The sequence below is a fragment of the Oncorhynchus gorbuscha genome, linkage group LG10, assembly GCF_021184085.1.
Source record: "Oncorhynchus gorbuscha isolate QuinsamMale2020 ecotype Even-year linkage group LG10, OgorEven_v1.0, whole genome shotgun sequence".
NCBI classification, from domain to species: Eukaryota; Metazoa; Chordata; class Actinopteri; order Salmoniformes; family Salmonidae; genus Oncorhynchus; species Oncorhynchus gorbuscha.
The window spans coordinates 75784631-75808872 of NC_060182.1; the positions used below are offsets into that span (position 1 = coordinate 75784631).

The 24242-nt window shown below is 43.4% G+C and overlaps 1 protein-coding gene across 4 annotated transcripts in view; it reads left to right on the top strand.

Moving 5' to 3' along the window:
- The window catches only part of LOC124046587 (syntaxin-binding protein 6-like), a 125440-nt gene that overhangs the window by 63653 nt on the left and 37545 nt on the right, over positions 1–24242 (top strand). For 3 of the 4 annotated variants that reach the window (XM_046367121.1, XM_046367123.1, XM_046367122.1), the window contains exon 3: positions 662–721. The exons of the other annotated variant lie outside the window; for it this stretch is intronic. In XM_046367121.1, coding sequence (XP_046223077.1) covers positions 662–721 — 60 coding nt within the window. The remainder of the gene's footprint in view (positions 1–661; positions 722–24242) is intronic. 4 annotated transcript variants of the gene reach the window in all.

Genomic DNA, 24242 nt, shown 5'->3' on the forward strand with positions numbered 1-24242 from the left:
ATTGCAAGGGGCTGTCGTTTAGCTGTGTTTTTGAAGCGCACATGTGATAGTAGAGTTTGCAAAACAAATACCCACTGGATTATATATATATATGATTTACAAATGAACTTACAGTCATGTGTGCAAATTCATTCCCGGGGATGCCCAGGTAGGCCATGCTCTACCAACTGAGCTACAGAAGGACCACTGATTGATACAAATGATCATGACATCATTCTGCCAGGTAGGCATAGGCTACTTTGTAGGTAATATTTAATTGAGAAGGTTTTTTGGAAAGCTTTTCCATCTACCAGACAACTTTTGCTAATGGCTACACAAAATGGTAGACACGCGCATCGCACATACACAAAAACCTACACAGACGTTACCCCTCAGAAAATTGCAGGAAATATGAATCACTGATGCTTTCTGTTTATGTCTTATGCTAAAATTGTGATAATTTCTGAATTTGTAATCGCAGATTTTATAGGGCCCTAAATATGTGGTGGATCATCATCAACACTAGAGTTGCCACACAGCATGCATACCCCCCCTTTCCAGTCTCCTCTACTAAGTGTTCAGGATAGACTGACACATACAGCCAGCTGATGAGTGAGACAGGGCCAGGGACTGTAAAGGTTAGACAGGATGAGGACTGACATCTTGGCATGTCTCTCTCCAGGCGGCTCCGCTCTGAATGGACTTGGCGACAGGGCTCCGCTGGGCCTTTTGGTGGGAGCAGGTAAGGGGTTCCTCTTAGGGTCCCTGTGTGGGTTCCGCTGTGGTATTTCTCTCTTAAGGGCATGGACGGGCACCCCTGCGGACTGCCTGACAGCACACACCCACCCACACACTGTCACACACAAAGCCCTTGCAATTTCGTTCTGATTCATATAGAACACAAACTGGAAGAGATTATTGCCTTTTCAATAATTTTGAGATTAATTTGACTATTTTGAAGTTACTGTAGAAAATGTAATTTGTTTCGTCTAACACTCCAAAGAAGAATTTACACTAAATATACAAAACATTAGAAACACTCGCTCTTTCCATGACATAGACTGACCAGGTGAATCCAGGTGAAAGCTATAGAGTACCACGGTATGAGTCGTCATACCCATAAAACCTAGCGGTCAAACAGGGAAATGGTTCCAAACGTTTTCCCACCATTCACCATGAATTTTTCCCATTGTGTTGTTTAGAAACACTTAAACTAAGGGCTGTGTTTGGTGTAGGCCACCCTGGCATGACGTTTTGATAACCGTTTAAATCTCTCTAGGACAAGATTACTTTTATCAATATATTCGCCTGTATTTACCCCCCAAAATGAAATGGTAGCTGCTAATTAGATTGCCGAATCGAGGCAATGGTAAGACTCTCTGTGTAAACGATCTAACGTTAGATAAATGTAGTAATTGGCTTGGGTCCTGAGATCCTCAAAAGGTTCAACAGCTGTAACATCGAGAGCTTCCTGACCAGTTGCATCACTGCCTGGTACGGCAATTGCTCAGCCTCCGACCGCAAGGCACTTCAGAGGATAGTGCGTACGGCCCAGTACATCACTGGGGCAAAGCTGCCTGCCATGCAGGACCTCTACACCAGGCAGTTTCAGAGGAAGGCGCAAAAATTGTCAAAGACCCCAGCCACCCCAGTCATAGACTGTTCTCTCTACTACCGCATGGCAAGCGGTACCGGAGTGCCAAGTCTAGGACAAAAAGGCTTCTCAACAGTTTTTACACCCAAGCCTTAAGACTCCTGAACAGGTAATCAAATGGCTACCCGGTCTATTTGCAATGTGTGTCCCGCCACCCAACCACTCTTTTTCGCTGCTGCTGCTCTCTGTTTATCTTATATTCATAGTCACTTTAACTATACATTCATGTACATACTACCTCAATTTGCCCGACCAACCTGTGCTCCTGCACATTGTCTAACCGGGCTATCTGCATTGTGTCCCACCACCAGCCAACCCCTCTTTTACACTACTGCTACTCTCTGTTCATCATATATGCATAGTCACTTTAACCATACCCACATGGACATATTACAATAAGCCTGACTAACAGGTATCTGTATATAGCCTTGCAACTGTTATAGTTTTACCTATGCACACACCTTTTTCTTTCGCACTATTGGTTAGAGCCTGTAAGTAAGCATTTCACTGTAAGGTTTACACCTGTTGTATCCGGCGCACTTGACAAATAAACATTGATTTGATTTCATTAATAAATTGGCTACATTTCTTTAAATGGATAATTATGTGAACTGTCTTGTGCATGTTATAAATTTACCCAATACCTGTTAGCAAAGGTGTCAGCTAGAGAATACTTGCAGGAGCTTGTAGGGATTTGTAGTCTTGCATGATGTCTACTATGGTCCTTCTGTAGCTCAGTTGGTAGAGCATGGCGCTTGTAACGCCAGGGTAGTGGGTTCGATCCCCGGGACCACCCATACGTAGAATGTATGCACACATGACTGTAAGTCGCTTTGGATAAAAGCGTCTGCTAAATGGCATATATTATTGATGCTAATTAGCATTTTCAAATGCTAAATGGAGCCTGAAAATATTGATAAATATCTCTCGGTCAAGGTGACTTAATTGGTTATCAAAACGGCACGCCAGGGTAAAACTACATGAAACACAGCCCTTATTTTAAGCGTTTCTAATATCCCCCATGGGAAAAATGAATTGTGGAAAAACTATTGGAACCATTTCCCTGTTTGACTGCTAGGTTTTATGGGTATTTTGACACCTCCACTGTGTGGCTCTATGATCCTTTATTGATATCACCTTCTAAATCTATTGAGGGTGAATGGGCAAGACAAAATATTTGTGCTTTGAACCGACTAAGGTAGTAGGTGCCAGGCGTGCCCGTTTGAGTGAGTCAATAAATACAATGCTGCTGAGTTTTTTTCAGCACAACAGTTTCCCGTGTGTATCAAGAATGGTCCACCATCCGAAGGACATCCAGCCAACATGACACAACAGTAGGAAGCATTGGAGTCAACGTGGGCCAGCATCCCTGTAGAACGCTTTCGACACCTTGTAGAGTCCATACCCCAACGCATTGAGGGCAAAAGGGGGTGGAACTCAATATTTGGAAGGTGTTCCTAATGTTTTGTACAGTCTTTGTATGTTCTCATCTGTGAGGTTTGGTTTCAATCCCGGGAAGGACGAAAGTATTGCTTTATATCATTCAAATAGCCCACTGTTGTTCCAGTACTCTGGAACATCAACATCACTCATTGGAAAGCCATATGGAAATGAATTCTGTAGAAGGTGTGTGTGTGTATGCTGGCAGGCCAGGGAAGGACATCAGGGACATATTAGCTATGTCGGCCCAGTCAGTGCTCTGAGTCTACCCGCTGGCTCTCCCTCGTGAATTATTACACTGGAATGCAGTATGATCTACAGGAGCTAGGCTGAGGTGAGCTGAGCCACGCCAGGGAATGTCTGAGGGGGAAAAAAGAGATTGAGTTTGCTGAGTAGATGCTGAATTATGTGTCTTCTTTGTGTGATTGCTAGACTGAGTTGGTGTCCTGTCCATAGTCTGTATTTGTGAGATTCAGTTAGACATGCCAGACTGTTTGAGTGACAGAATAAAACTTTACTTCTAACCTCGGTGATAAGTGACTTTTTTAACGCCTGTCACACGTATGTGTCAGTGGAGTCTCCTCAGGGGAGGAAGGGGAGGACCATCCTCCTCAGTGAATTTCATACAAATAAACTTTTTTAAATTCTCCTTTTTAGATAAAACTATACTAAATACATTCACGTCACCACATAATTGATAAAAACACACTTTGTTTTGCATTGAAGTTCCACAGTCGCCTCAACAGTACCCTACAGGTCTCTTGCAGCATGAACTGACATGTTGTCCACCCAATCAAAGGATCAGATAATTCATCTAGTACTAAACGCATAAGCTACAGCTATCGAGCACTGCAGTGCATAAAATGTGGTAAGTAGTTGACTCCGAGAGACAGTAGTTGAACCGTTTTGAACACATTCATTTCTCCCAAAATGAAGGAAAGAAAGAGAGCTATAAGAGCGAGAGAGATATTTAGTTTAAAAAAAGAACTTTCAGTTTCACTTACAGTACTTCACAAGCAAATGCAGCTAGCTAGTTTAGCCTACACAAAGACCCTACTCAAACATAGTGATGCTGTGTTAGCTAGCTGGCTATGAATATCCAACACAACACTGGAACTCTTCAAAGTCATGGTAAGCTTTTGGTTTTACTAATTTATTGTAAGTGCAAAACTGCTTACTGACTGTAACGTTATATTAGCTATGTTGACTATGATGTTACTTTAGCTTATATGGCGACAATGATGTAGGCTGTGTGTAGCAGTTTGGCTTGGAAAGTTTTTATTTATTTTTCATTTTTTGCCTTTGTGTTGTCCATTGAAGTCCACAAGTGAAGGAAAAAGGTGAGAGGAGGAGAGTGCATAGAATGAGTACAACGTAGCTGCTATAAAGGTCAATCAAATGTATTTATAAAGCCCTTACATCAGCTGTCACAAAGTGCTGTACAGAGACCCAGCCTAAAACCCCAAACAGCAAGCAATGAAAGGCCAGAACCTAGGATGAAACCTATAGGGGAACCAGGCTATGAGGGGTAGCCAGTCCTTTTCTGACTGTGCCGGGTGGAGATTATAACAGAACATGCTCAAGATGTTAAAATGTTCATAGATGACCAGCAGGGTCAAATTATAATAATCACAGTGGTTGTAGAGGGTTCAACAGGTCAGCACCTCAGGAGTAAATGTCAGTTGGCTTTTCATTGCCGATCATTCAGAGTATCTCTATGTCTGGGACAGGTAGCACGTCCGGTGAACAGGTCAGGGTTCCATAGCCGCAGGCAGAACAGTTGAAACTGGAGCAGCAGCACGACCAGGTGGACTGGGGACAGCAAAGAGTCATCAGGCCAGGTAGTCCTGAGGCATGGTCCTAGGGCTCAGAGGGAGAGATATATATTATTATCAGAGGGAGAATACTGAAATTCACACAGGACACCGGAAAAATACTGAGATATAACACTGACCCTAGCCCCCCGACACAAACCTTCGCAGCAGAAATACTGGAGGCTGAGACTGATCAGGGGTGTATTCATTCTGCCGATTCTGTTAGAAAAACATTTCTTAAACTGAAGCAAACTGAACGAAACGGGGATAAACATACCTGAATTTGTCCAATAGAAACTTGTTTGCAACTGTTGGACTAATGACTGCACTCTAGGTCAGCTAGATACAGGCAAGAGTGTGCAAAGTGTCACTGTCTGTCCATGTGTCACTGTGTTGCCTCAAATTCTTCTCTTAACCTGTGTGCACCTACGTTGTGAACTTTCATTCATAGGCTTGGTTGTAGGAACCTCATGATGGGTATAGGGAAAATGTTGTTATCATGTAGTAGCCTAAACCTATCGATGTTACACTGAACTGGGTAATGGAATATGATTGACAGTCATTCAATATGCTGTAATAGAAATAAGGCCATGGTTATCTTAAACGGCACCGACCGCCACTGGTGTGTCTGTGTATTGTGTTGAGAACGGCAGGCTCAAGCAGACATTGTAGTCCATGAATGGACTGTAAGGGGGGATAAATACCCAGTGAGTGAACTAGACTTCTTAATTGGAGACTTTAAGGAGTATTGATTTGCTTCTGGGTTTGTCAGCATATACATGAGGGAGTTTTGCCGATGTTTCAGCGCTCCAGGATGATTCCTGTCAGTGCCTCTTCCTCCCTCTCCTCCTCCTATCTAAGCTACTTTTCTTGCATGTTCACTCTGTCTCTTCTTTTAAAAACCCTCCCCAATCAAATGAAGCTGAAATAGCATTTCAATATGTCAAATAACATTAAAAAAACACGGATGAAATATAGACACCAGAAGCGGCTGCTGGTGTGCCGCCCACTTTCGTTCATCAGACTGGCTCTGCTTTGACAGTGGTCATAAACTCCCCGACGCAGGCCTGGGATGGGTCGCCACATGTCACAACCTCTACATATTTTTATATTTCCCTTTACAAACATTTTCAATATATAGACCCCTGTTTGAGTCTACATCACCCTCTCTGTCTTTGTCATCGAGTCATCCCAGATCCCAAGGCATGTACACTAATTCCAGGATGAAAAGTTTAAATACAAATTTAAAAAATTAGTAGAAACATGCCAAACGATGTTTAAAATCAATCCTCAGGAGAAACAAGAAAGGCGCGTTCACGATCAGGGCGCATAGCTGATGAATGGAAATTTCCACTGGTCACTGATTTGAAAGTGCTGTATCTCTCTCATTTTTCAGAGTAAAAGCCTGAAACAATGCCTAAAGACTGGTCACATGTAGAGAAAGCCACAGAGCTCATGAACTGGGTCCTAAGTCTTTGGATGGTGGATAGGCTCTCAATGGAAAAATAATAGTACTTCCTGGTTGGGTTTTCACCTGCAATATCAGTTTTGTTATACTCACAGACATTATATTAACAGTCTTGGAAACTTTAGAGGGTTTTCTATCCAAATCTAATTATATGCACATCCTATATTCTGGGACTGAGTAGCAGACAGTTTAATTTGGGCATGCTTTTCATCCAAAATTCCAAATGATGCCCCCTAGTGAAGTGAAGAGGAGAGGAAAAAAGGATGGAAGGATTGAGAGGCATAGTTCATGGAAGAAGATGAGAGACCTGTCGACTTTTTATAAGGTTGTCAGTGTCACTGCTACAGACATTAGAAGAAGACGTTGTTCTCATTTCCAGGGTCTACCATGTCTACAATTTCCCCTCTGGGACAAATAAAGTTTATTGAATTAAATGGAATTTGCAACTTTCCCTACAGTACACGTATGGCTACTTCCAATGTAACATTTGGTGTTTGAAAAGCTGTCCGCTTACAAAATGGATTGCATCATCATATCCCTTACATCATTTAAGGTATTAACTTGTAACCATTTTGTATAGGCTCTGCTCGTAAGCGCTAATATAAACCGTGAAACTGATGGAGATGATAGAGGGATTTCATGCAGGAGATTCTCTGAAATGACTGCCCTTAGGGTCCCTAGTATAGTCCGCTTTATCTCTCGTATAGGAGAACCAATCTGAGACTTTATTCAAAATGCTTTTAACAACTCCTAGGATCCGTTTCTGTTCCTTACGTACATTTGAAGCCTTCTGTTCAACAGGACAGTGTGGCATATTGAGGCCATTTGTGGCTTTATCAGAGGAACTTAACTGGTAAGCACGATCTTGATCACTGGTTTAGACTGCAGAGGGAGGTTCTGGTTCTCACTGGGCTGCATTCTTGACTAAATTTGGCAGATGTGAGGAAGGAAGACGGATCGCTGCTATTTACCTTGCATCTCAGAACAGACACAACATCCATCATTTACTCTTTGGGAAGGGGGGACTGGTCAAAGGTTGAAGCGTTTCGGGTGCCATGCATGTGATTAATTATTAATGATCTGAAAGATGACATCTGTATACTAACATGCAAGTCAACCTGACTGGAATGAGTGATTATGTTTAATGATGCAAGACACAATGCCACCTGAATGACTGCGTGATACATTTGTACCTAAATGTTTAACATCTCTATATACAGTGCCTTGCGAAAGTATTCGGGCCCCTTGAACTTTGCGACCTTTTGCCACATTTCAGGCTTCAAACATAAAGATATAAAACTGTATTTTTTTGTGAAGAATCAACAAGTGGGACACAATCTTGAAGTGGAAGGACATTTATTGGATATTTCAAACTTTTTTAACAAATCAAAAACTGAAAAATTGGGCGTGCAAATTTATTCAGCCCCTTTACTTTCAGTGCAGCAAACTCTCTCCAGAAGTTCAGTGAGGATCTCTGAATGATCCAATGTTGACCTAGAATGACTAATGATGATAAATACAATCCACCTGTGTGTAATCAAGTCTCCGTATAAATGCACCTGCTCTGTGATAGTCTCAGAGATCCGTTAAAAGCGCAGAGAGTATCATGAAGAACAAGGAACACACCAGGCAGGTCCGAGATACTGTTGTGAAGAAGTTTAAAGCTTTAAACATCCCAAGGAGCACTGTGCAAGTGATAATATTGAAATGGAAGGAGTATCAGACCACTGCAAATCTACCAAGACCTGGCCATCCCTCTAAACTTTCAGCTCATACAAGGAGAAGACTGATCAGAGATGCAGCCAAGAGGCCCATGATCACTCTGGATGAACTGCAGAGATCTACAGCTGAGGAGGGAGACTCTGTCCTTAGGACAACAATCAGTCGTATATTGCACAAATCTGGCCTTTATGGAAGAGTGGCAAGAAGAAAGCCATTTCTTAAAGATATCCATAAAAAGTGTTGTTTAAAGTTTGCCACAAGCCACCTGGGAGACGCACCAAACATGTGGAAGAAGGTGCTCTGGTCAGATGAAACCAAAATTGAACTTTTTGGCAACAATGCAAAACGTTATGTTTGGCGTAAAAGCAACACAGCTCATCACCCTGAACACACCATCCCCACTGTCAAACATGGTGGTGGCAGCATCATGGTTTGGGCCTGCTTTTCTTCAGCAGGGACAGGGAATATGGTTAAAATTGATGGGAAGATGGATGGAGCCCAAATACAGGACCATTCTGGAAGAAAACCTGATGGAGTCTGCAAAAGACCTGAGACTGGGACGGAGATTTGTCTTCCAACAAGACAATGATCCAAAACATAAAGCAAAATCTACAATGGAATGGTTAAAAAATAAACATATCCAGGTGTTAGAATGGCCAAGTCAAAGTCCAGACCTGAATCCAATCGAGAATCTGTGGAAAGAACTGAAATGCTGTTCACAAATGCTCTCCATCCAACCTCACTGAGCTCGAGCTGTTTTGCAAGGAGGAATGGGAAAAAATTTCAGTCTCTCGATGTGCAAAACTGATAGACATACCCCAAGCGACTTACAGCTGTAATCGCATCAAAAGGTGGCGCTACAAAGTATTAACTTAACTGAATAATTTTGCACGCCCAATTTTTCAGTTTTTGATTTGTTAAAAAAGTTTGAAATATCCAATAAATGTCGTTCCACTTCATGATTGTGTCCCACTTGTTGTTGATTCGTCACAAAAAAATACAGTTTTATATCTTTATGTTTGAAGCCTGAAATGTGGCAAAAGGTCGCAAAGTTCAAGGGGGCCGAATACTTTCGCAAGGCACTGTATCTGTTAGCCTAATCTTACTTGAACATTAGTGAATTGTGTACTGATTTGGAAGATTAGACTATGTTGATTCATCCATATCAAGTTGCACAAAATGCGCTCAAGACCCCATAGAGCCTAGTTGTTGTTTTTATTTTGTCTGATAGTTATATTATCCTCACCTGAAATAATTTCTAGACCTGGAAACAATGCCTACTTGGTGAGCGCGAGAGAGATTTGTCTTCATGCCCCCGCAGTCTCAAAAGGAAATGTGAATACACTGTATAACAACATACAACATAATGCATCCTCTCAGACAAAAGTCAAGTAATCCTTGTCCACACTAGAGACAAAACAACAATGACACATGATTGCTAATGCCGGAGTAGGCCTCGTCAATAGATTTTGTTTTTAGGAAAAAGGAGACTGTCTCCAGAGTTGGCAAGAGCGGAGTGACAGCATATTAATGGTCAAATCTCATTTATTTATAAGGCCCTTCTTACATTAGCTGATATCTCAAAGTGGTGTACAGAACCCCAGCCTAAAACCCCAAACAGCAAGCAATGCAGGTGTGTGTGTAGCAGCACGGGGGCTAGGAAAAACTCCCTAGAAAGGCCAGAACCTAGGAAGAAACCTAGAGAGGAACCAGGCTATGAGGGGTAGCCAGTCCTCTTCTGGCTGTTCCGGGTGGAGATTATAACAGAACATGGCCAAGATGTTTAAATGTTCATAGATGACCAGCAGGGTCAAATAATTAAAATCACAGTGGTTGTCGAGGGTGCAATGGACAGCACCTCAGGAGTAAATGTCAGTTGGCTTTTCATAGCTGATCATTCGGAGTATCTCTACCGCTCCTGCTGTCTCTAGAGAGTTGAAAACAGCAGGTCTGGGACAGGTAGCACTTCCGGTGAACAGGTCAGGGTTCCATAGCCGCAGGCAGAACAGTTGAAACTGGAGCAGCAGCACGGCCAGGATTACTGGGGACAGCAAGGAGTCATCATTCCAGGTAGTCCTGAGGCATGGTCCTAGGGCTCAGGTCCTCTGAGAGAAAGTGAAAAATAATAAAAAGAAATAGCGAAAGAGAGCATACTTAAATTCACACAGTACACCAGATAAGACAGGAGAAATACTGCAGATATAACAGACTAACCCTAGCCCCCCGCAGCTTGGTCATGGTGATCAGAATGGTTCTGTCATTTTCAAAGACCTTTTCTCCTTAAAATAATTAATGTTTTCTTCTGAATATTGCCAAATATTGAGTTGGGAGATGTATCTCATCACAATTGGATTTTCTTAGAAACGTGCAATATCTCAGAGTATTACTGGCTACAATGTCTGGCCAGTAGTATGGGCAGTTGTACAGTATGTATATCAAACTCCTCTGATATAGGATACAGTCAGTGCTTCACCTACTACTTGAACCTGTTTCAACGTGATCGGAAACATTCCAGATTGTTTAAGAATGATATCAGTTGAATTAAAGAAAATAGGTTTGACATCTAATACCACTGCTTTGACAGATGTTGATTTATCTTGAATCTGGACTTGAATCTGGACTTCTTGAGCACTGAATTTGATGGAATATTCCCCAATAGTGTGTATTTTTTCTTATGAACTGTAAACTGACCTGACTGTGTGGAGAGGTTGTTTTGGGGGAGAGAGGCATCTGTGCGTAATTTATCCATGCACACCAGGTTGGGTCAGATTAAGTGGTAAGGAATGTCTTGTTTGAAGTGCCTAAGCAGTATTACTTGACGCTATCCAGAGAGGTTGGATGTTTGGTATCTCATTACTCTCTGTATAGTTGAGCTGCTTAAATTATGTTTTACATTTTAGGCTATTCCCACAGTGGGGAATATTAGGTTATTGGCAGTAAACTGACACGTGCACATATTCGGGAAGTATTCAGACCTCTTGACTTTTTCCACATTTTGTTACGTTACAGCCTTTATTCTAAAATGGATTCAAAAATCTACACACAATACCCCATAATGACAAAGCAAAAACAGGTTCTTAGAAATGTTTGCAAATTTATTTAAAAAACAAATGTCAAATTTACATAATTATTCAAACCATTTACTCAGTACTTTGTTGAAGCACATTTGGCAGCGATTACAGCCTCAAGTCTTGTATAACGCTACAAGCTTGGCACACCTATATTTAAGGAGTTTCTCCCATTCTTCTTTGCAGATTCTCTCAAGCTCTGTCAGGTTGGATGGGGAGCGTCGCTGCACAGCTATTTTCAGGTCTCTCTGGAGATGTTCGATCGGGTTTTTTTTGTCCTGAAGCCACTCTTGTGTTGTCTTGGCTGTGTGCTTAGGGTCGTTGTTAGAAGGTGAACCTTTGTCCCAGTCTGAGATCCTGAGCGCTCTGGAGCAGGTTTTCATCAAGGATATCTCTGTACATTGCTTCATTCATCTTTCCCTTGATCCTGACTAGTCTTCCAGTCCCTGCCGCTGAAAAACATCCCCACAGCATTATGCTGCCACCATCATGCTTCACCGTAGGGATGGTAACAGTTTCCCTCCAGATGTGACACTTGGCATTCGGCCCAAAGAGTTAAGTCTTGGTTTCATCAGACCAGAGAATCTTTTTCTCATGGTCTGAGTCCTTTACGTGCCATTTGGCAAACTTCAAGTGGGCTGTCATGTGCCTTTTACTGATGGGTGGCTTCCGTCTGGTGGAGTACTGCAGAGATGGAAGAACCTTCCAGAAGGACAACCATCTCCACAGAGGAACTCTGGAGCTCTGTCAGTGACCATCAGGTTCTTGGTCACCTCCCTGAACAAGGCCCTTCTCCCCCCTATTGCTCAGTTTGGCTGGGCGGCCAGCTCTAGGAAGAGTCTTGGGGGTTCCAAACCTCTTCCATTTATGGAAGATGGAAGCCACTGTGTTCTTGGACTTTCAATGCTGCAAAATGTTTGTGTACCCCTCCCCAGACCTGTGCCTCAACACAATCCTGTCTCGGAGCTCTGCGGTCAATTCCTTTGACCTCGTGGCTTGGTTTTTGCTCTAACATGCACTGTCAACTGTGGGACCTTTTATATAGACAGGTGTGTGCCTTTCCAAATAATGTCTAATCAACTGAATTTACCACAGGTGGACTCAAAGTTGTAGAAACATCTCAAGGATGATCAATGGAAACAGAATGCACCTGAGCTCAATTTCAAGTCTCATAACAAAGGGTCTTAATACTTATGTACATAAGTTATTTCTGTTTTAATTGTTTTATATATGTGCGGTGACCATTTTATTAATAGTTCAGCAGTATTTTGGCTTGGCGGTAGAAGGAGCCTTTTGGCGCTCCGGCACAACTTGCCGTGTGGTAGCAGAGAGAACAGTCTGTGACTTGGGTGACTGGAGTGTTTTGACAATTTTTTGGGCCTTCCTCTGACACCACCTAGTATATAGGTCCTGGATGGTAGGAAGCTTGGCCCCAGTGATGTACTGGGCTGGATGCACTCCCTCTGTAGCGCCTTACTTGATGCTCAAGCAGTTGCCATACCAGGCGGTGATGCAACCAGGATGCTCTTGATGGTGCAGCTGTATAACTTTTTGAGGATCCCGGGACCCATGACAAGTCTTTTCAGTCCCCTGAGGGGGAAAGGCATTGTCGTTCCTCTTCACAATTTTCTTGGTTTGTTTGGATCATGATAGATGTGGACATTGTCGTGTCTTTACTATCATTAAATGAAGACTTTTCGTTTTTATCAAAGATTCTCTACTTATTATTACGCGATTAAACTGATTAATCATGTACAGTAACTGTAATTAACTAGGAAGTCGGGGCACCAAGGAAAATATTTGGATTACAAAGTTATAATTCTCCTAATATAACTTTTCAGATATTTTATATCTGATCAATTAGTCTTCGAATTAATGAATGATTTATTTTACCTCTTGTTAGTCTCATTCCAAACTTTGTAAATTGTTGGTTATCTGCACGAACCCAGTCGTCACTATGAGTCATACATCAATTGTCTTAAATATTTTTTTTTTACTAAACAATCACAGAAATGCATAAACAAACAAAGTAATATTTGTTTCTGTTATATTGTGTGTTTGTTTGTTTTTACTATACAATAGCTGTGTCTTGACTGTGATAAGGGCTCTGTAAAGAAGTGTCTTGTCGCCTAAATTGACAAAACAATGCTGTTGCACAGCCATAGTCTTGTACAAGCAAGCACCACTGAGGTTACTGCATTTTTGAAGATTGTGTTCCACAATATAATATAACCAGCTGATAATAGTTTCAATAAATTCATCTTTAATGACATTTGCTTTTTTATTTTCTATATATTTATATGGGGAAATACAGCTATTAAGATTTGTTATCTGTAATGATTATTATAAATTAGCCATTGTTGCTGATCTGTTGGCATGTACAGGAGATAAATGCACACATTTTACCCCCACTCAAGTACTTGAGTAAAAAAAAAAATCCCATCCCTACTTCTCTAGTAGAGAGATAATGTGACTTCGCCCCACTCCCTCTGAATGTCCTCTCTTTCTATGTAACCGGTTACAACTCTGAAACCCTTCTCCTATTCTATGCAGAAATCCCATCCCTACTTCTCTAGTAGAGAGATAATGTGACTTCGCCCCACTCCCTCTGAATGTCCCTCTCTTCTATGTAACCGGTTACAACTCTGAAACCCTTCTCCTATTCTATGCAGAAATCCCATCCCTACTTCTCTAGTAGAGAGATAATGTGACTTCGCCCCACTCCCTCTGAATCTCCCTCTCTTCTATGTAACCGGTTACAACTCTGAAACCCTTCTCCTATTCTATGCAGAAATCCCATCCCTACTTCTCTAGTAGAGAGATAATGTGACTTTGCCCCACTCCCTCTGAATGTCCCTCTCTTCTATGTAACCGGTTACAACTCTGAAACCCTTCTCCTATTCTATGCAGAAATCCCATCCCTACTTCTCTAGTAGAGAGATAATGTGACTTCGCCCCACTCCCTCTGAATGTCCCTCTCTTCTATGTAACCGGTTACAACTCTGAAACCCTTCTCCTATTCTATGCAGAAATCCCATCCCTACTTCTCTAGTAGAGAGATAATGTGACTTCGCCCCACTCCCTCTGAATCTCCCTCTCTTCTATGTAACCGGTTACAACTCTGAAACCCTTCTCCTATTCTATGCAGAAATCCCATCCCTACTTCTCTAGTAGAGAGATAATGTGACTTTGCCCCACTCCCTCTGAATGTCCCTCTCTTCTATGTAACCGGTTACAACTCTGAAACCCTTCTCCTATTCTATGCAGAAATCCCATCCCTACTTCTCTAGTAGAGAGAGATAATGTGACTTCGCCCCACTCCCTCTGAATGTCCCTCTCTTCTATGTAACCGGTTACAACTCTGAAACCCTTCTCCTATTCTATGCAGAAATCCCATCCCTACTTCTCTAGTAGAGAGATAATGTGACTTCGCCCCACTCCCTCTGAATCTCCCTCTCTTCTATGTAACCGGTTACAACTCTGAAACCCTTCTCCTATTCTATGCAGAAATCCCATCCCTACTTCTCTAGTAGAGAGATAATGTGACTTTGCCCCACTCCCTCTGAATGTCCCTCTCTTCTATGTAACCGGTTACAACTCTGAAACCCTTCTCCTATTCTATGCAGAAATCCCATCCCTACTTCTCTAGTAGAGAGATAATGTGACTTTGCCCCACTCCCTCTGAATCTCCCTCTCTTCTATGTAACCGGTTACAACTCTGAAACCCTTCTCCTATTCTATGCAGAAATCCCATCCCTACTTCTCTAGTAGAGAGATAATGTGACTTCGCCCCACTCCCTCTGAATCTCCCTCTCTTCTATGTAACCGGTTACAACTCTGAAACCCTTCTCCTATTCTATGCAAAAATACCATGCAGAATAGTGTTCTTTATCATTGACCTGATCTGTCGACCCTAAGAAAAAAAACAGAACAGTCTCGCTGAGCAACCCCCTCTTTTATTTTTCAGTCTCACTGATTCCCTCTGCAGAACTATCGTTTTATTTTTTATATATATTTTTTTAAACCTTTATTTAACCAGGCAAGTCAGTTAAGAACACATTCTTATTTTCAATGACGGCCTGGGAACAGTGGGTTAACTGCCTGTTCAGGGGCAGAGTGACAGATTTGTACCTTGTCAGCTCGGGGGTTTGAACTCGCAACCTTCCAGTTACTAGTCCAACGCTCTAACCACTAGGCTACGCTGCCACCTCGTTGATAGGGGAGTAAGAATATGGCAATTTTGCTTTTGAAAAGCAGCAGTCCAATTGTTCTCTTGGTCTTCTCAAACTCATATTGCACATGAGAGGAGGCCGTCTGAAGTGCAAATCCAGACTTCCTCAGGGTCACAATAAGCTATAGTGGAATGAAACTGCCCAATTGAATCATTATTTTAATCACCCTGCCCCTCCAGCTAAGTACACTACAGCTAAGCGCTTACCTTACCAAATCTTGGCCCACCTGACTTAAAGCACATTTACGACTGAGAGGGACATTTCCCCTGACCGAACCATCAGATCCTCCTCTCCACCCTCTCCGAGTTGGGCATCTCCGGCGCGGCCCACGCTTGGATTGCGTCCTACCTGACAGGTCGCTCCTACCAGGTGGCGTGGCGAGAATCTGTCTCCTCACCACGCGCTCTCACCACTGGTGTCCCCCAGGGCTCTGTTCTTGGCCCTCTCCTATTCTCGCTATACACCAAGTCACTTGGCTCTGTCATAACCTCACATGGTCTCTCTTATCATTGCTATGCAGACGACACACAATTAATCTTCTCCTTTCCCCCTTCTGATGACCAGGTGGCGAATCGCATCTCTGCATGTCTGGCAGACATATCAGTGTGGATGACGGATCACCACCTCAAGCTGAACCTCGGCAAGACGGAGCTGCTCTTCCTCCCGGGGAAGGACTGCCCGTTCCATGATCTCGCCATCACGGTCGACAACTCCATTGTGTCCTCCTCCCAGAGCGCCAAGAACCTTGGCGTGATCCTGGACAACACCCTGTCGTTCTCAACTAACATCAAGGCGGTGGCCCGTTCCTGTAGGTTCATGCTCTACAACATCCGCAGAGTACGACCCTGCCTCACACAGGAAGCGGCGCAGGTCCTATTCCAGGCACTTGTCATCTCCCGTCTGGATTACTGCAACTCGCTGTTGGCTGGGCTCCCTGCCTGTGCCATTAAACCCTTCAACTCATCCAGAACGCCGCAGCCCGTCTGGTGTTCAACCTTCCCAAGTTCTCTCACGTCACCCCGCTCCTCCGTTCTCTCCACTGGCTTCCAGTTGAAGCTCGCATCCGCTACAAGACCATGGTGCTTGCCTACGGAGCTGTGAGGGAACGGCACCTCAGTACCTCCAGGCTCTGATCAGGCCCTACACCCAAACAAGGGCACTGCGTTCATCCACCTCTGGCCTGCTCGCCTCCCTACCACTGAGGAAGTACAGCTCCCGCTCAGCCCAGTCAAAACTGTTCGCTGCCCTGGCCCCCCCAATGGTGGAACAAACTCCCTCACGACGCCAGGACAGCGGAGTCAATCACCACCTTCCGGAGACACCTGAAACCCCACCTCTTTAAGGAATACCTAGGATAGGTTAAGTAATCCCTCTCACCCCACCCCCCCCCTAAGTTTTAGATGCACTATTGTTAAGTGACTGTCCCACTGGATGTCATAAGGTGAATGCACCAATTTGTAAGTCGCTCTGGATAAGAGCGTCTGCTAAATGACTTAAATGTAATGTAATGTAAATGTACAATGATTCCTGTCAGACAAGGAACATTAAGCCTCAATGCAATCTGGCTTGTCGTGGAAATTGCTTTTCCTTGTTTTGTTTTTTTGGGGATATTATATACATGACAATGTAATAGAGTTAATCTGCTTCCTTTCTTTGCTTTGCCTTTTATCTTTTCTCCTTGATTTGGGCAGCCTTTAATTTTATTTATTTTTATTTATCCGTTATTTTACCAAGTAAGTTGACTGAGAACACGTTCTCATTTACAGCAACGACCTGGGGAAAGGTTACAGGGGAGAGGAGGGGGATGAATGAGCCAATCGTAAACTGGCTGCCCTTCATTACGCACACATGTCACCATCATTACGTGCGTAAGCGCTCACAGGACTCACCTGGACTCCTTCACTTCATCTCCTCTCTCTCTCTCTCAACAACTTTGCTCGGCCAAACGTCCCTCATTGCATCGGTTCTACTTCTTCAGGCGTTTTTCAGGCATTTCTCCGCTCGTCACTCACAACCCTCATCAGCCCTAGCGAACTCCTCAGATGTGTCTTTGTCTGTTGGGAACAGCATACTGACTCCCACCACCTTCATCTCTCATTAGCCAGTGGTCAGCAACATCTCACTGCGACTATTACAACCTGTCAACGGGACCTGCTTGTTTTCTTAACACATCCTACATTCTGTGGCGGCAGGTAGCCTAGTGCGTAGAGCGTTGGACTAGTAACCGAAAGGTTGCTAGGTCGAATCCCTGAGCTGACAAGTTAAAAAAAAAATATGTTGTTCTGCCCCTGAAGAAGGCAGTTAACCCACTGTTCCTAGTCCGTCAAAGGCGAAAAAAATTGTACCGCCTCTACTTAGCAGCTCTCCCATTGGTTTTACATGGTAGACACACATGATTCTCTAAGCCCTTTAAATCGCTTTAATGTGCCGCCCGTGGCAGAGTGTTTTAATTGGAACGGATTACAGAAGTGACAGGAGGCAAGAAGAACTGTATTTAAACAGCTCATTTATGGTGTAAAACATTCAGTATCACATGGAGGAAGAGGCTAGAAATGACCTTCAGAACATGGAAGTTTAATAGGCTGGCCTAGTTTGACAAGTAGGATTAGCCTAGTTTAAAGTTGATTGCAATAATTTGCCAATGTGATATGCTTAGAACACCCATTGATATAGTGATGAGGGAAAACATTGATACAGTTACATGTTGGATATTATTTTTTAAGATATCGTATCATTTAGACAATTATTAGTTTTGCGCTAAACTCCTGAATTTTTACCTTCACAAATGTATTTTTAAATAGGGAGCCAATTTGATATCAGCACTTTTATTTACATGACTGATCAAAACTCGTTTTCTCATGGCTCCTTCTTGTCCCTCTGCAGCAGACATATGGTCAGCATATGTTGAACATGGAATCTCAATAAAATCCCAGGATTGAATCGCAATACTGTCACGCCTGCTCCCGCTCTCCCTCTCTGGCGCTCGAGGGTGCCAGGCTGCCCTTCATTACGCACACCTGTCACCATCATTACGTGCGTAAGCGTTCACTGGACTCACCTGGGCTCCTTCACTTAGTTGATTGCCTTCCCTGTTTCTGTCTGCTCCCCCGTTTGTTCCTGGTGTCCACATTAATGTCGTTATGTGTTCATGTCTAAAAGCTTTCCGGTCCTGTTCCATGTCTGTTGGTAATTAAATGTTCACTCCTGTATCTGCTTCTTGTCTACCAGCGTCGATCCTTAAAAATCCATATAGAAACATGATAATCACAATACATATCGTATCGGCACCTAAGTATTATGATAATCAGGTATTGTGAGGTCCCTGGCAATTCCTTGAGCTAATTGATAAGGTAGAAAACAGCATGCTATCATAATCCAAAAGTCTCTATGATCAAGTCTATTGTGTAGTGTTCTGCCAAATCTAAAAAATGAAGGCCACAAGTTGTGCCCTTGACTCCCATCCCCACAACCATACTGAAATCATGTTCCTCCACTCTCAGCCCTTTTATAATGGAACCACAGGAGGAGACAGGTAGCTGGGTCCAGGGGCAGGTAGAAGGTCATACACAGGGGGTCCAAAAGGGAAATAGTACAGGCAGGGGAAAGTCTAGTAACGTAGTCCGGGAGATCAGGCAATAGGTAGATAACAGGAAAGGCCGAAGTACAGGCAGGGGAAAGTCTAGTAACGTAGTCCGGGAGATCAGGCAATAGGTAGATAACAGGAAAGGCTGAAGTACAGGCAGGGGAAAGTCTAGTAACGTAGTCCGGGAGATCAGGCAATAGGTAGATAACAGGAAAGGCTGAAGTACAGGCAGGGAATAGGCAAAAGGTGTCGTTAGTTTTTGCATGCCTCACCATCATGCATGGGAGGAGTAAATCACGGGAAAAACAGAGTGCCCGAAAGACGTGTGTCACAAAACAAACAATACCTCACAGCGAAGGGGTGCAAAGAACTGAACTAAATGGTGTGTGATAATGAAATGCAGGTGTGTGAACAGGTGATTTAGAATTCAGGTGATTGGGAACTGGAGAGTGGGCTGCATTCAGGGGATCTATGTGTTTGAGAGTGTGAGCTAGAAAGTGGGCTGGAAAGTGAGCTGCGTTCAGGGGATCCACGTGTTTGAGGGTGTGAGTTGGAAGCAGATGTTACATTGTGTCAAAAGTTCAAGGAAAAGGTTTTGGCTAAACAACTACAGTAACATTTGACATCAAATGGCCTCTAAGACTTTCCAGTCTGGTTTCAGGCCTAACCACAGAACAGAAACGTCCCTCATCAAAGTGGTAAACAACCTATTTTCAGCTGCTGTCGTCCTTCTTGACCTCAGTGCCGCCTTCAACACGGTTGACCACAGCATCATCCTGGGTCGATTGAATGAACACATATAGTACCAGTCAAAAATGTGGACACACCTACTCCTTCCAGGGTTTTTATTTATTTTTTACTGTTTTCTACGTTGAATAATAGTGAAAACGTCAAAACTGTGAAATAACACATATAGAATCATGTAGTAACCAAAAAGTGTTAAACAAATCTAAATATATTTTATTTTCATGATTCTTCAAAGTAGCCAGTCTTTGCCTTGATGACAGCTTTGCACACTCTTGGCATTCTCTCTACCAGCTTCATCAGGAATGCTTTTCTAACAGTCTTGAAGGAGATCCCACACATTCTGAGCACTTGTTTGCTGCTTTCCTTCACTCTGCGGTCCAACTCATCCCAAACCATCTCAATTGAGTTGAGGTAGGGTGATTGTGGAGGCCAGGTCATCTGATGCAGCACTCCATCACTCTCCTTCTAGTTCATCTCATACCTTTCCAACCGCATGCGATATGTTGCCATGGGAAATGCCATGTCAGAACCCATCACAATCACCTATGGTGTTCCTAAAGGCTCTGTCTTAGGCCCCATCCTGGTCTCCTAATCAGGAAATGCACCATTCAATTCCACCGCTACGCTGGCGAAACACAGATCTTCATAAAAACATCCCTGGACTCCCTCTCTTCCATAAATACCCTCACCAGCTTTCTGGATGACTTTAAGGCCTGGATGTCAAACAGCCTACTACAACTCAACAATACTAAAACAGGAGCAATCCTCCCCATCACGTCAAAATCACTCCGATCACCAGCCCTACTCTTGGCGGCCACTCCGTCCCATTTTCCTCCTCTATGGAGTGTTACTGGACCCCTCCCTCAGTTTCTCCAACCACATCAAATTTGTCTGCAAAAAATAATAATTTCACCTGAGAAACATCACCTGTTCTGTTCTCTGCAAACCTGATCAGGAAAAGCTGGTCAACTTTCTCGGCCCCTCCCAACTCAATTACTGCATTGCCCTCCTTGGTGTCCTGCCCTCAAAAAGCATCCACAGGCTGCAGCTCTTCACAGAAACCCAGAGATCTGCTGACATCACCCCCATTCTAGTCCCTCCATTGGCTACCCTTCCAATTCAGAATCAACTTCAAAATCCTCCTGTTCATCTTTAAAAACTGCCAATGCCTCTGGTTCCCAATACCTCAGTGAACTCCTCAGCCCCAAACAGCCTTCGCGTTCACTCGTATCATATGATCAAAGACTTCTTGCAGTTCCAAAAACACGTCTAAAAACAGTAAGTGACTGAACATTCTGTCTGAGCTTCCCCTCCAACCTCCGCTTGCCCCAGACCACTGCCTTTTAAATCTGAGCTGAAAATACTTATTCAAACTGGCTTTCACTTAATGTCTTCTATGTTTAGGTGTTTTTAGTTGGTCTTAGAATCATAAAACACGGGACGAGATGTTAAAAAACTGTCCATTGTGCCAATAGATGGAATGCACTCGCATGAGATTTGCCGTGATGTTGACAGAGTGGCATGGGAGGTTTATTTCTTAGACTGGGGTAAGATGTCAATTTTTGGGACACATCCTCAGTAGTGTGCCTTCGAATCAGTGGGTGTTTCGGCCTTTAATCACTAAACACCCTCATCAAAGGTGGCCAGCTAAAGGGTGATCAAGCCTTAGCTTGTGTTCCATGCCCAATTAAGATGTCCCACAGGACTGTGCAAGGCAGGGGCGTCCTCTTCTCTGAGCCAGCCATACAGCTGACCGCATACCTCATATGCCCTCCTCAAGTTGGAGGGATCTGAATTGAGTTCTCAGGTGGGGGTGAGGGGTCATGAAGTTATAGCCCAGCAAGGGTCCTTCCGTTTGATCCAGATCCACTGGCTACCTCTTTCAGCTGCTTGAGAAACTGCTCTGACGGTCTGCCGCAGAGCCTGTCCATGGATTCCAAGTTCTTTCAGCAACCTGATGATGGAAGAAGCCACGAATCCTCTGCATCCCACTTCAACTGGCCAGACTTTTGCATTCCAGCCACGCTGAGTTGCGTCTGCTGCCAACTCTGTGTAACGCAGTTTCTTACGTTCGTAGGCCTCTTCAACAGAGTTTTCCCACGGGACTGTGAGCTCTATGATGTACACAGCCTTTCGTGAAGGGGACCAGAGTACCATGTCTGGCCTAAGGTTGGTAGAAGCAATCTCAGGTGGAAAAATGAGTTGCTGGCCAATATCGACAAGCATCTTCCAGTCCCGGGCCATAGCTAGGTGTCCAGTTTCTGGCTTTGTAGGAGGATACTTGGGCCTTTTCTGTCCCTCCCGGATGAATGTTGTTGTTTTGACGGGATTGCTTGTTTTTGGAGGTAATGAATTGGTTGCACTCCTCTTGGTCTCAAGTGCTGCAGCCAGGCTCTTGAGGACCTGATTGTGCCTCCAGGTGTAGCGGCCTTGTGAGAGGCTGGTCTTGCAACCTGTCATTATATGCCTGAGAGTCGCTGGAGCTGGGCAGAGGGGGCAGGTCGAGTCCTCGCCATACCATTGATGTAGATTTTTTGGTGATGGAAGCACATCATAAACAGCTCTTATGATGAAGCTGATGTTGCTTGCCTCCATTTGCCAAAGCTCACTCCAGTTGATCTTTCTCCTCTCCAGGCCTTCCCACCGCGTCCATTGCCCTTGTTTAGCAAGAGAGACAGCCTTTGCACTTCTTGCAGTCTCCTCCTGTCTGCGCACCTCCTCGACCACCAGCTTCCTGCGTTCAGATGTTGTTGCCTTATGGAACGTTGGTTTGCTTGCTGCCAGGCCAAAGCCTCCTCTTCCATGCTGGATATTCCCCACAATGTCTTGGTGTCTCAGGGCTGATGTTGCTTGCTGCACAGCATTGGATGATGTCCATTTCCGTCCAGTTTGTAGGGGAGGTGCAGCCTTGCTAATGGTCTGGTCTTTGGAGTCCTTCAATGTCATCTGAAGTCTTACTTTAGAGCACTTGTACTCCTCCGTTAGACTTGTAAGAGGTAGTTCAAGGACCCCTTTGCCATAGAGGCCGATGTTACTCAGGCATCGTGGGACACCCAGCCATTTCTTCACGTATGAGGTAATGGTTCGCTCCATCTTCTCCACTGTTGTTATTGGGACCTCATAGACGGTGAGTGGCCACATTATCCGGGGGAGAAGTCCAAACTGTAGGCACCAGAGCTTGAGCCTCCCAGGCAGTAGGGTCTTGTTGATGTTCTCAAGACCGTCGGCGATGTCCTGCCTTACTTGCTGCACTTGATCTTTATCCCGGAGGCTTTCGTTGTACCATCTACCCATCTACCTTATGTTAGTTTCAAGTTCTATTGTCTTGTCCTTGTCACCTTTTATTATTTTGTGTATCTTGGATAGTACTAGACTGCTAGCTATCTTTGAATTTGTCGGCTAATGTTTTTAGCCCTTTTATTAAAGCAGTTTTTAATTGTAATGCTTGCTTTCATTTTAACGAACCTTTTGATTTACATCTGTCAATGAAAGCACTCTACAAACGGAATGTATTATTACATCTCACAGTTCTAGTAAACATGCTTGGACAATCTGTCTTGTGGTGGTGTTGTCATTGTAATGATCATTAGGGTTACCCCATGCGTACGCTACACACTTTCAGAGCCATTAGCATCGAGGCATAATTGATGTAGTGCTTGAGGGTAATGGGACGTTACATTCAAAATACATTCAAATATGCTTCTACACCTGCATTGCTTGCTGTTTGGGGTTTTAGGCTGGGTTTCTGTACAGCACTTTGAGATTTCAGCTGATGTAAGAAGGGCTATATAAATTGATTTGATTTGAAATATAGCTAGACAAAAATAGTCTAAAAACACCTGAAAAACTGACTGTAAAGAAAATAGTATGTCGATATTTTGTTAACCATCTATCAAACTTACTTGAATAACATGTTCTCTTTTTTCTCTCTACTCTCCTGTTTTAAAAGGGTTTAATATCTTCCTTATCCACTCAGACAGTTGGAGCTGTTCAAATATTGAAAAATATAATTATTTTATCTCTCTTTAACAAACTCACAGGCCTATCTTGTATTGGGTTGTGTTGTGCCCTGCTTTTAAACAACAAAGGGAACATCACTGTCAGAGATGAAAAGGGCATTTTGGTCAGCTTCTGTTAGTTCTTCTCCATTTTTACGGATCAGACGGTTCTGTTTATCTCCACAGCTAAGACCCTTTCATATTGTGAACATACTCTCTGAATATATCATTATAGGAGGATTAAAAATAGATAACATCCATGAAAGACCCTGTCTGGGATATATCCCGGTCATTGGAATATACAGTGCCTTCAGAAAGTATATCCTTTTTCCACATGTTGTTGTGTTACTGCCTGAATTCAAAATGGATGAAATATTTTTTGTCTCTCTCACCCATCTACACACGATACCCCATAATGACAAATTGAAAATATATTTTTAGATATTTTTGCTAATTTATTGAAAATTAAATACAGGAATATGAAATTTACATAAGTATTTACACTTCTGAGTGAATACTTTGTAGAAGCACCTTTGG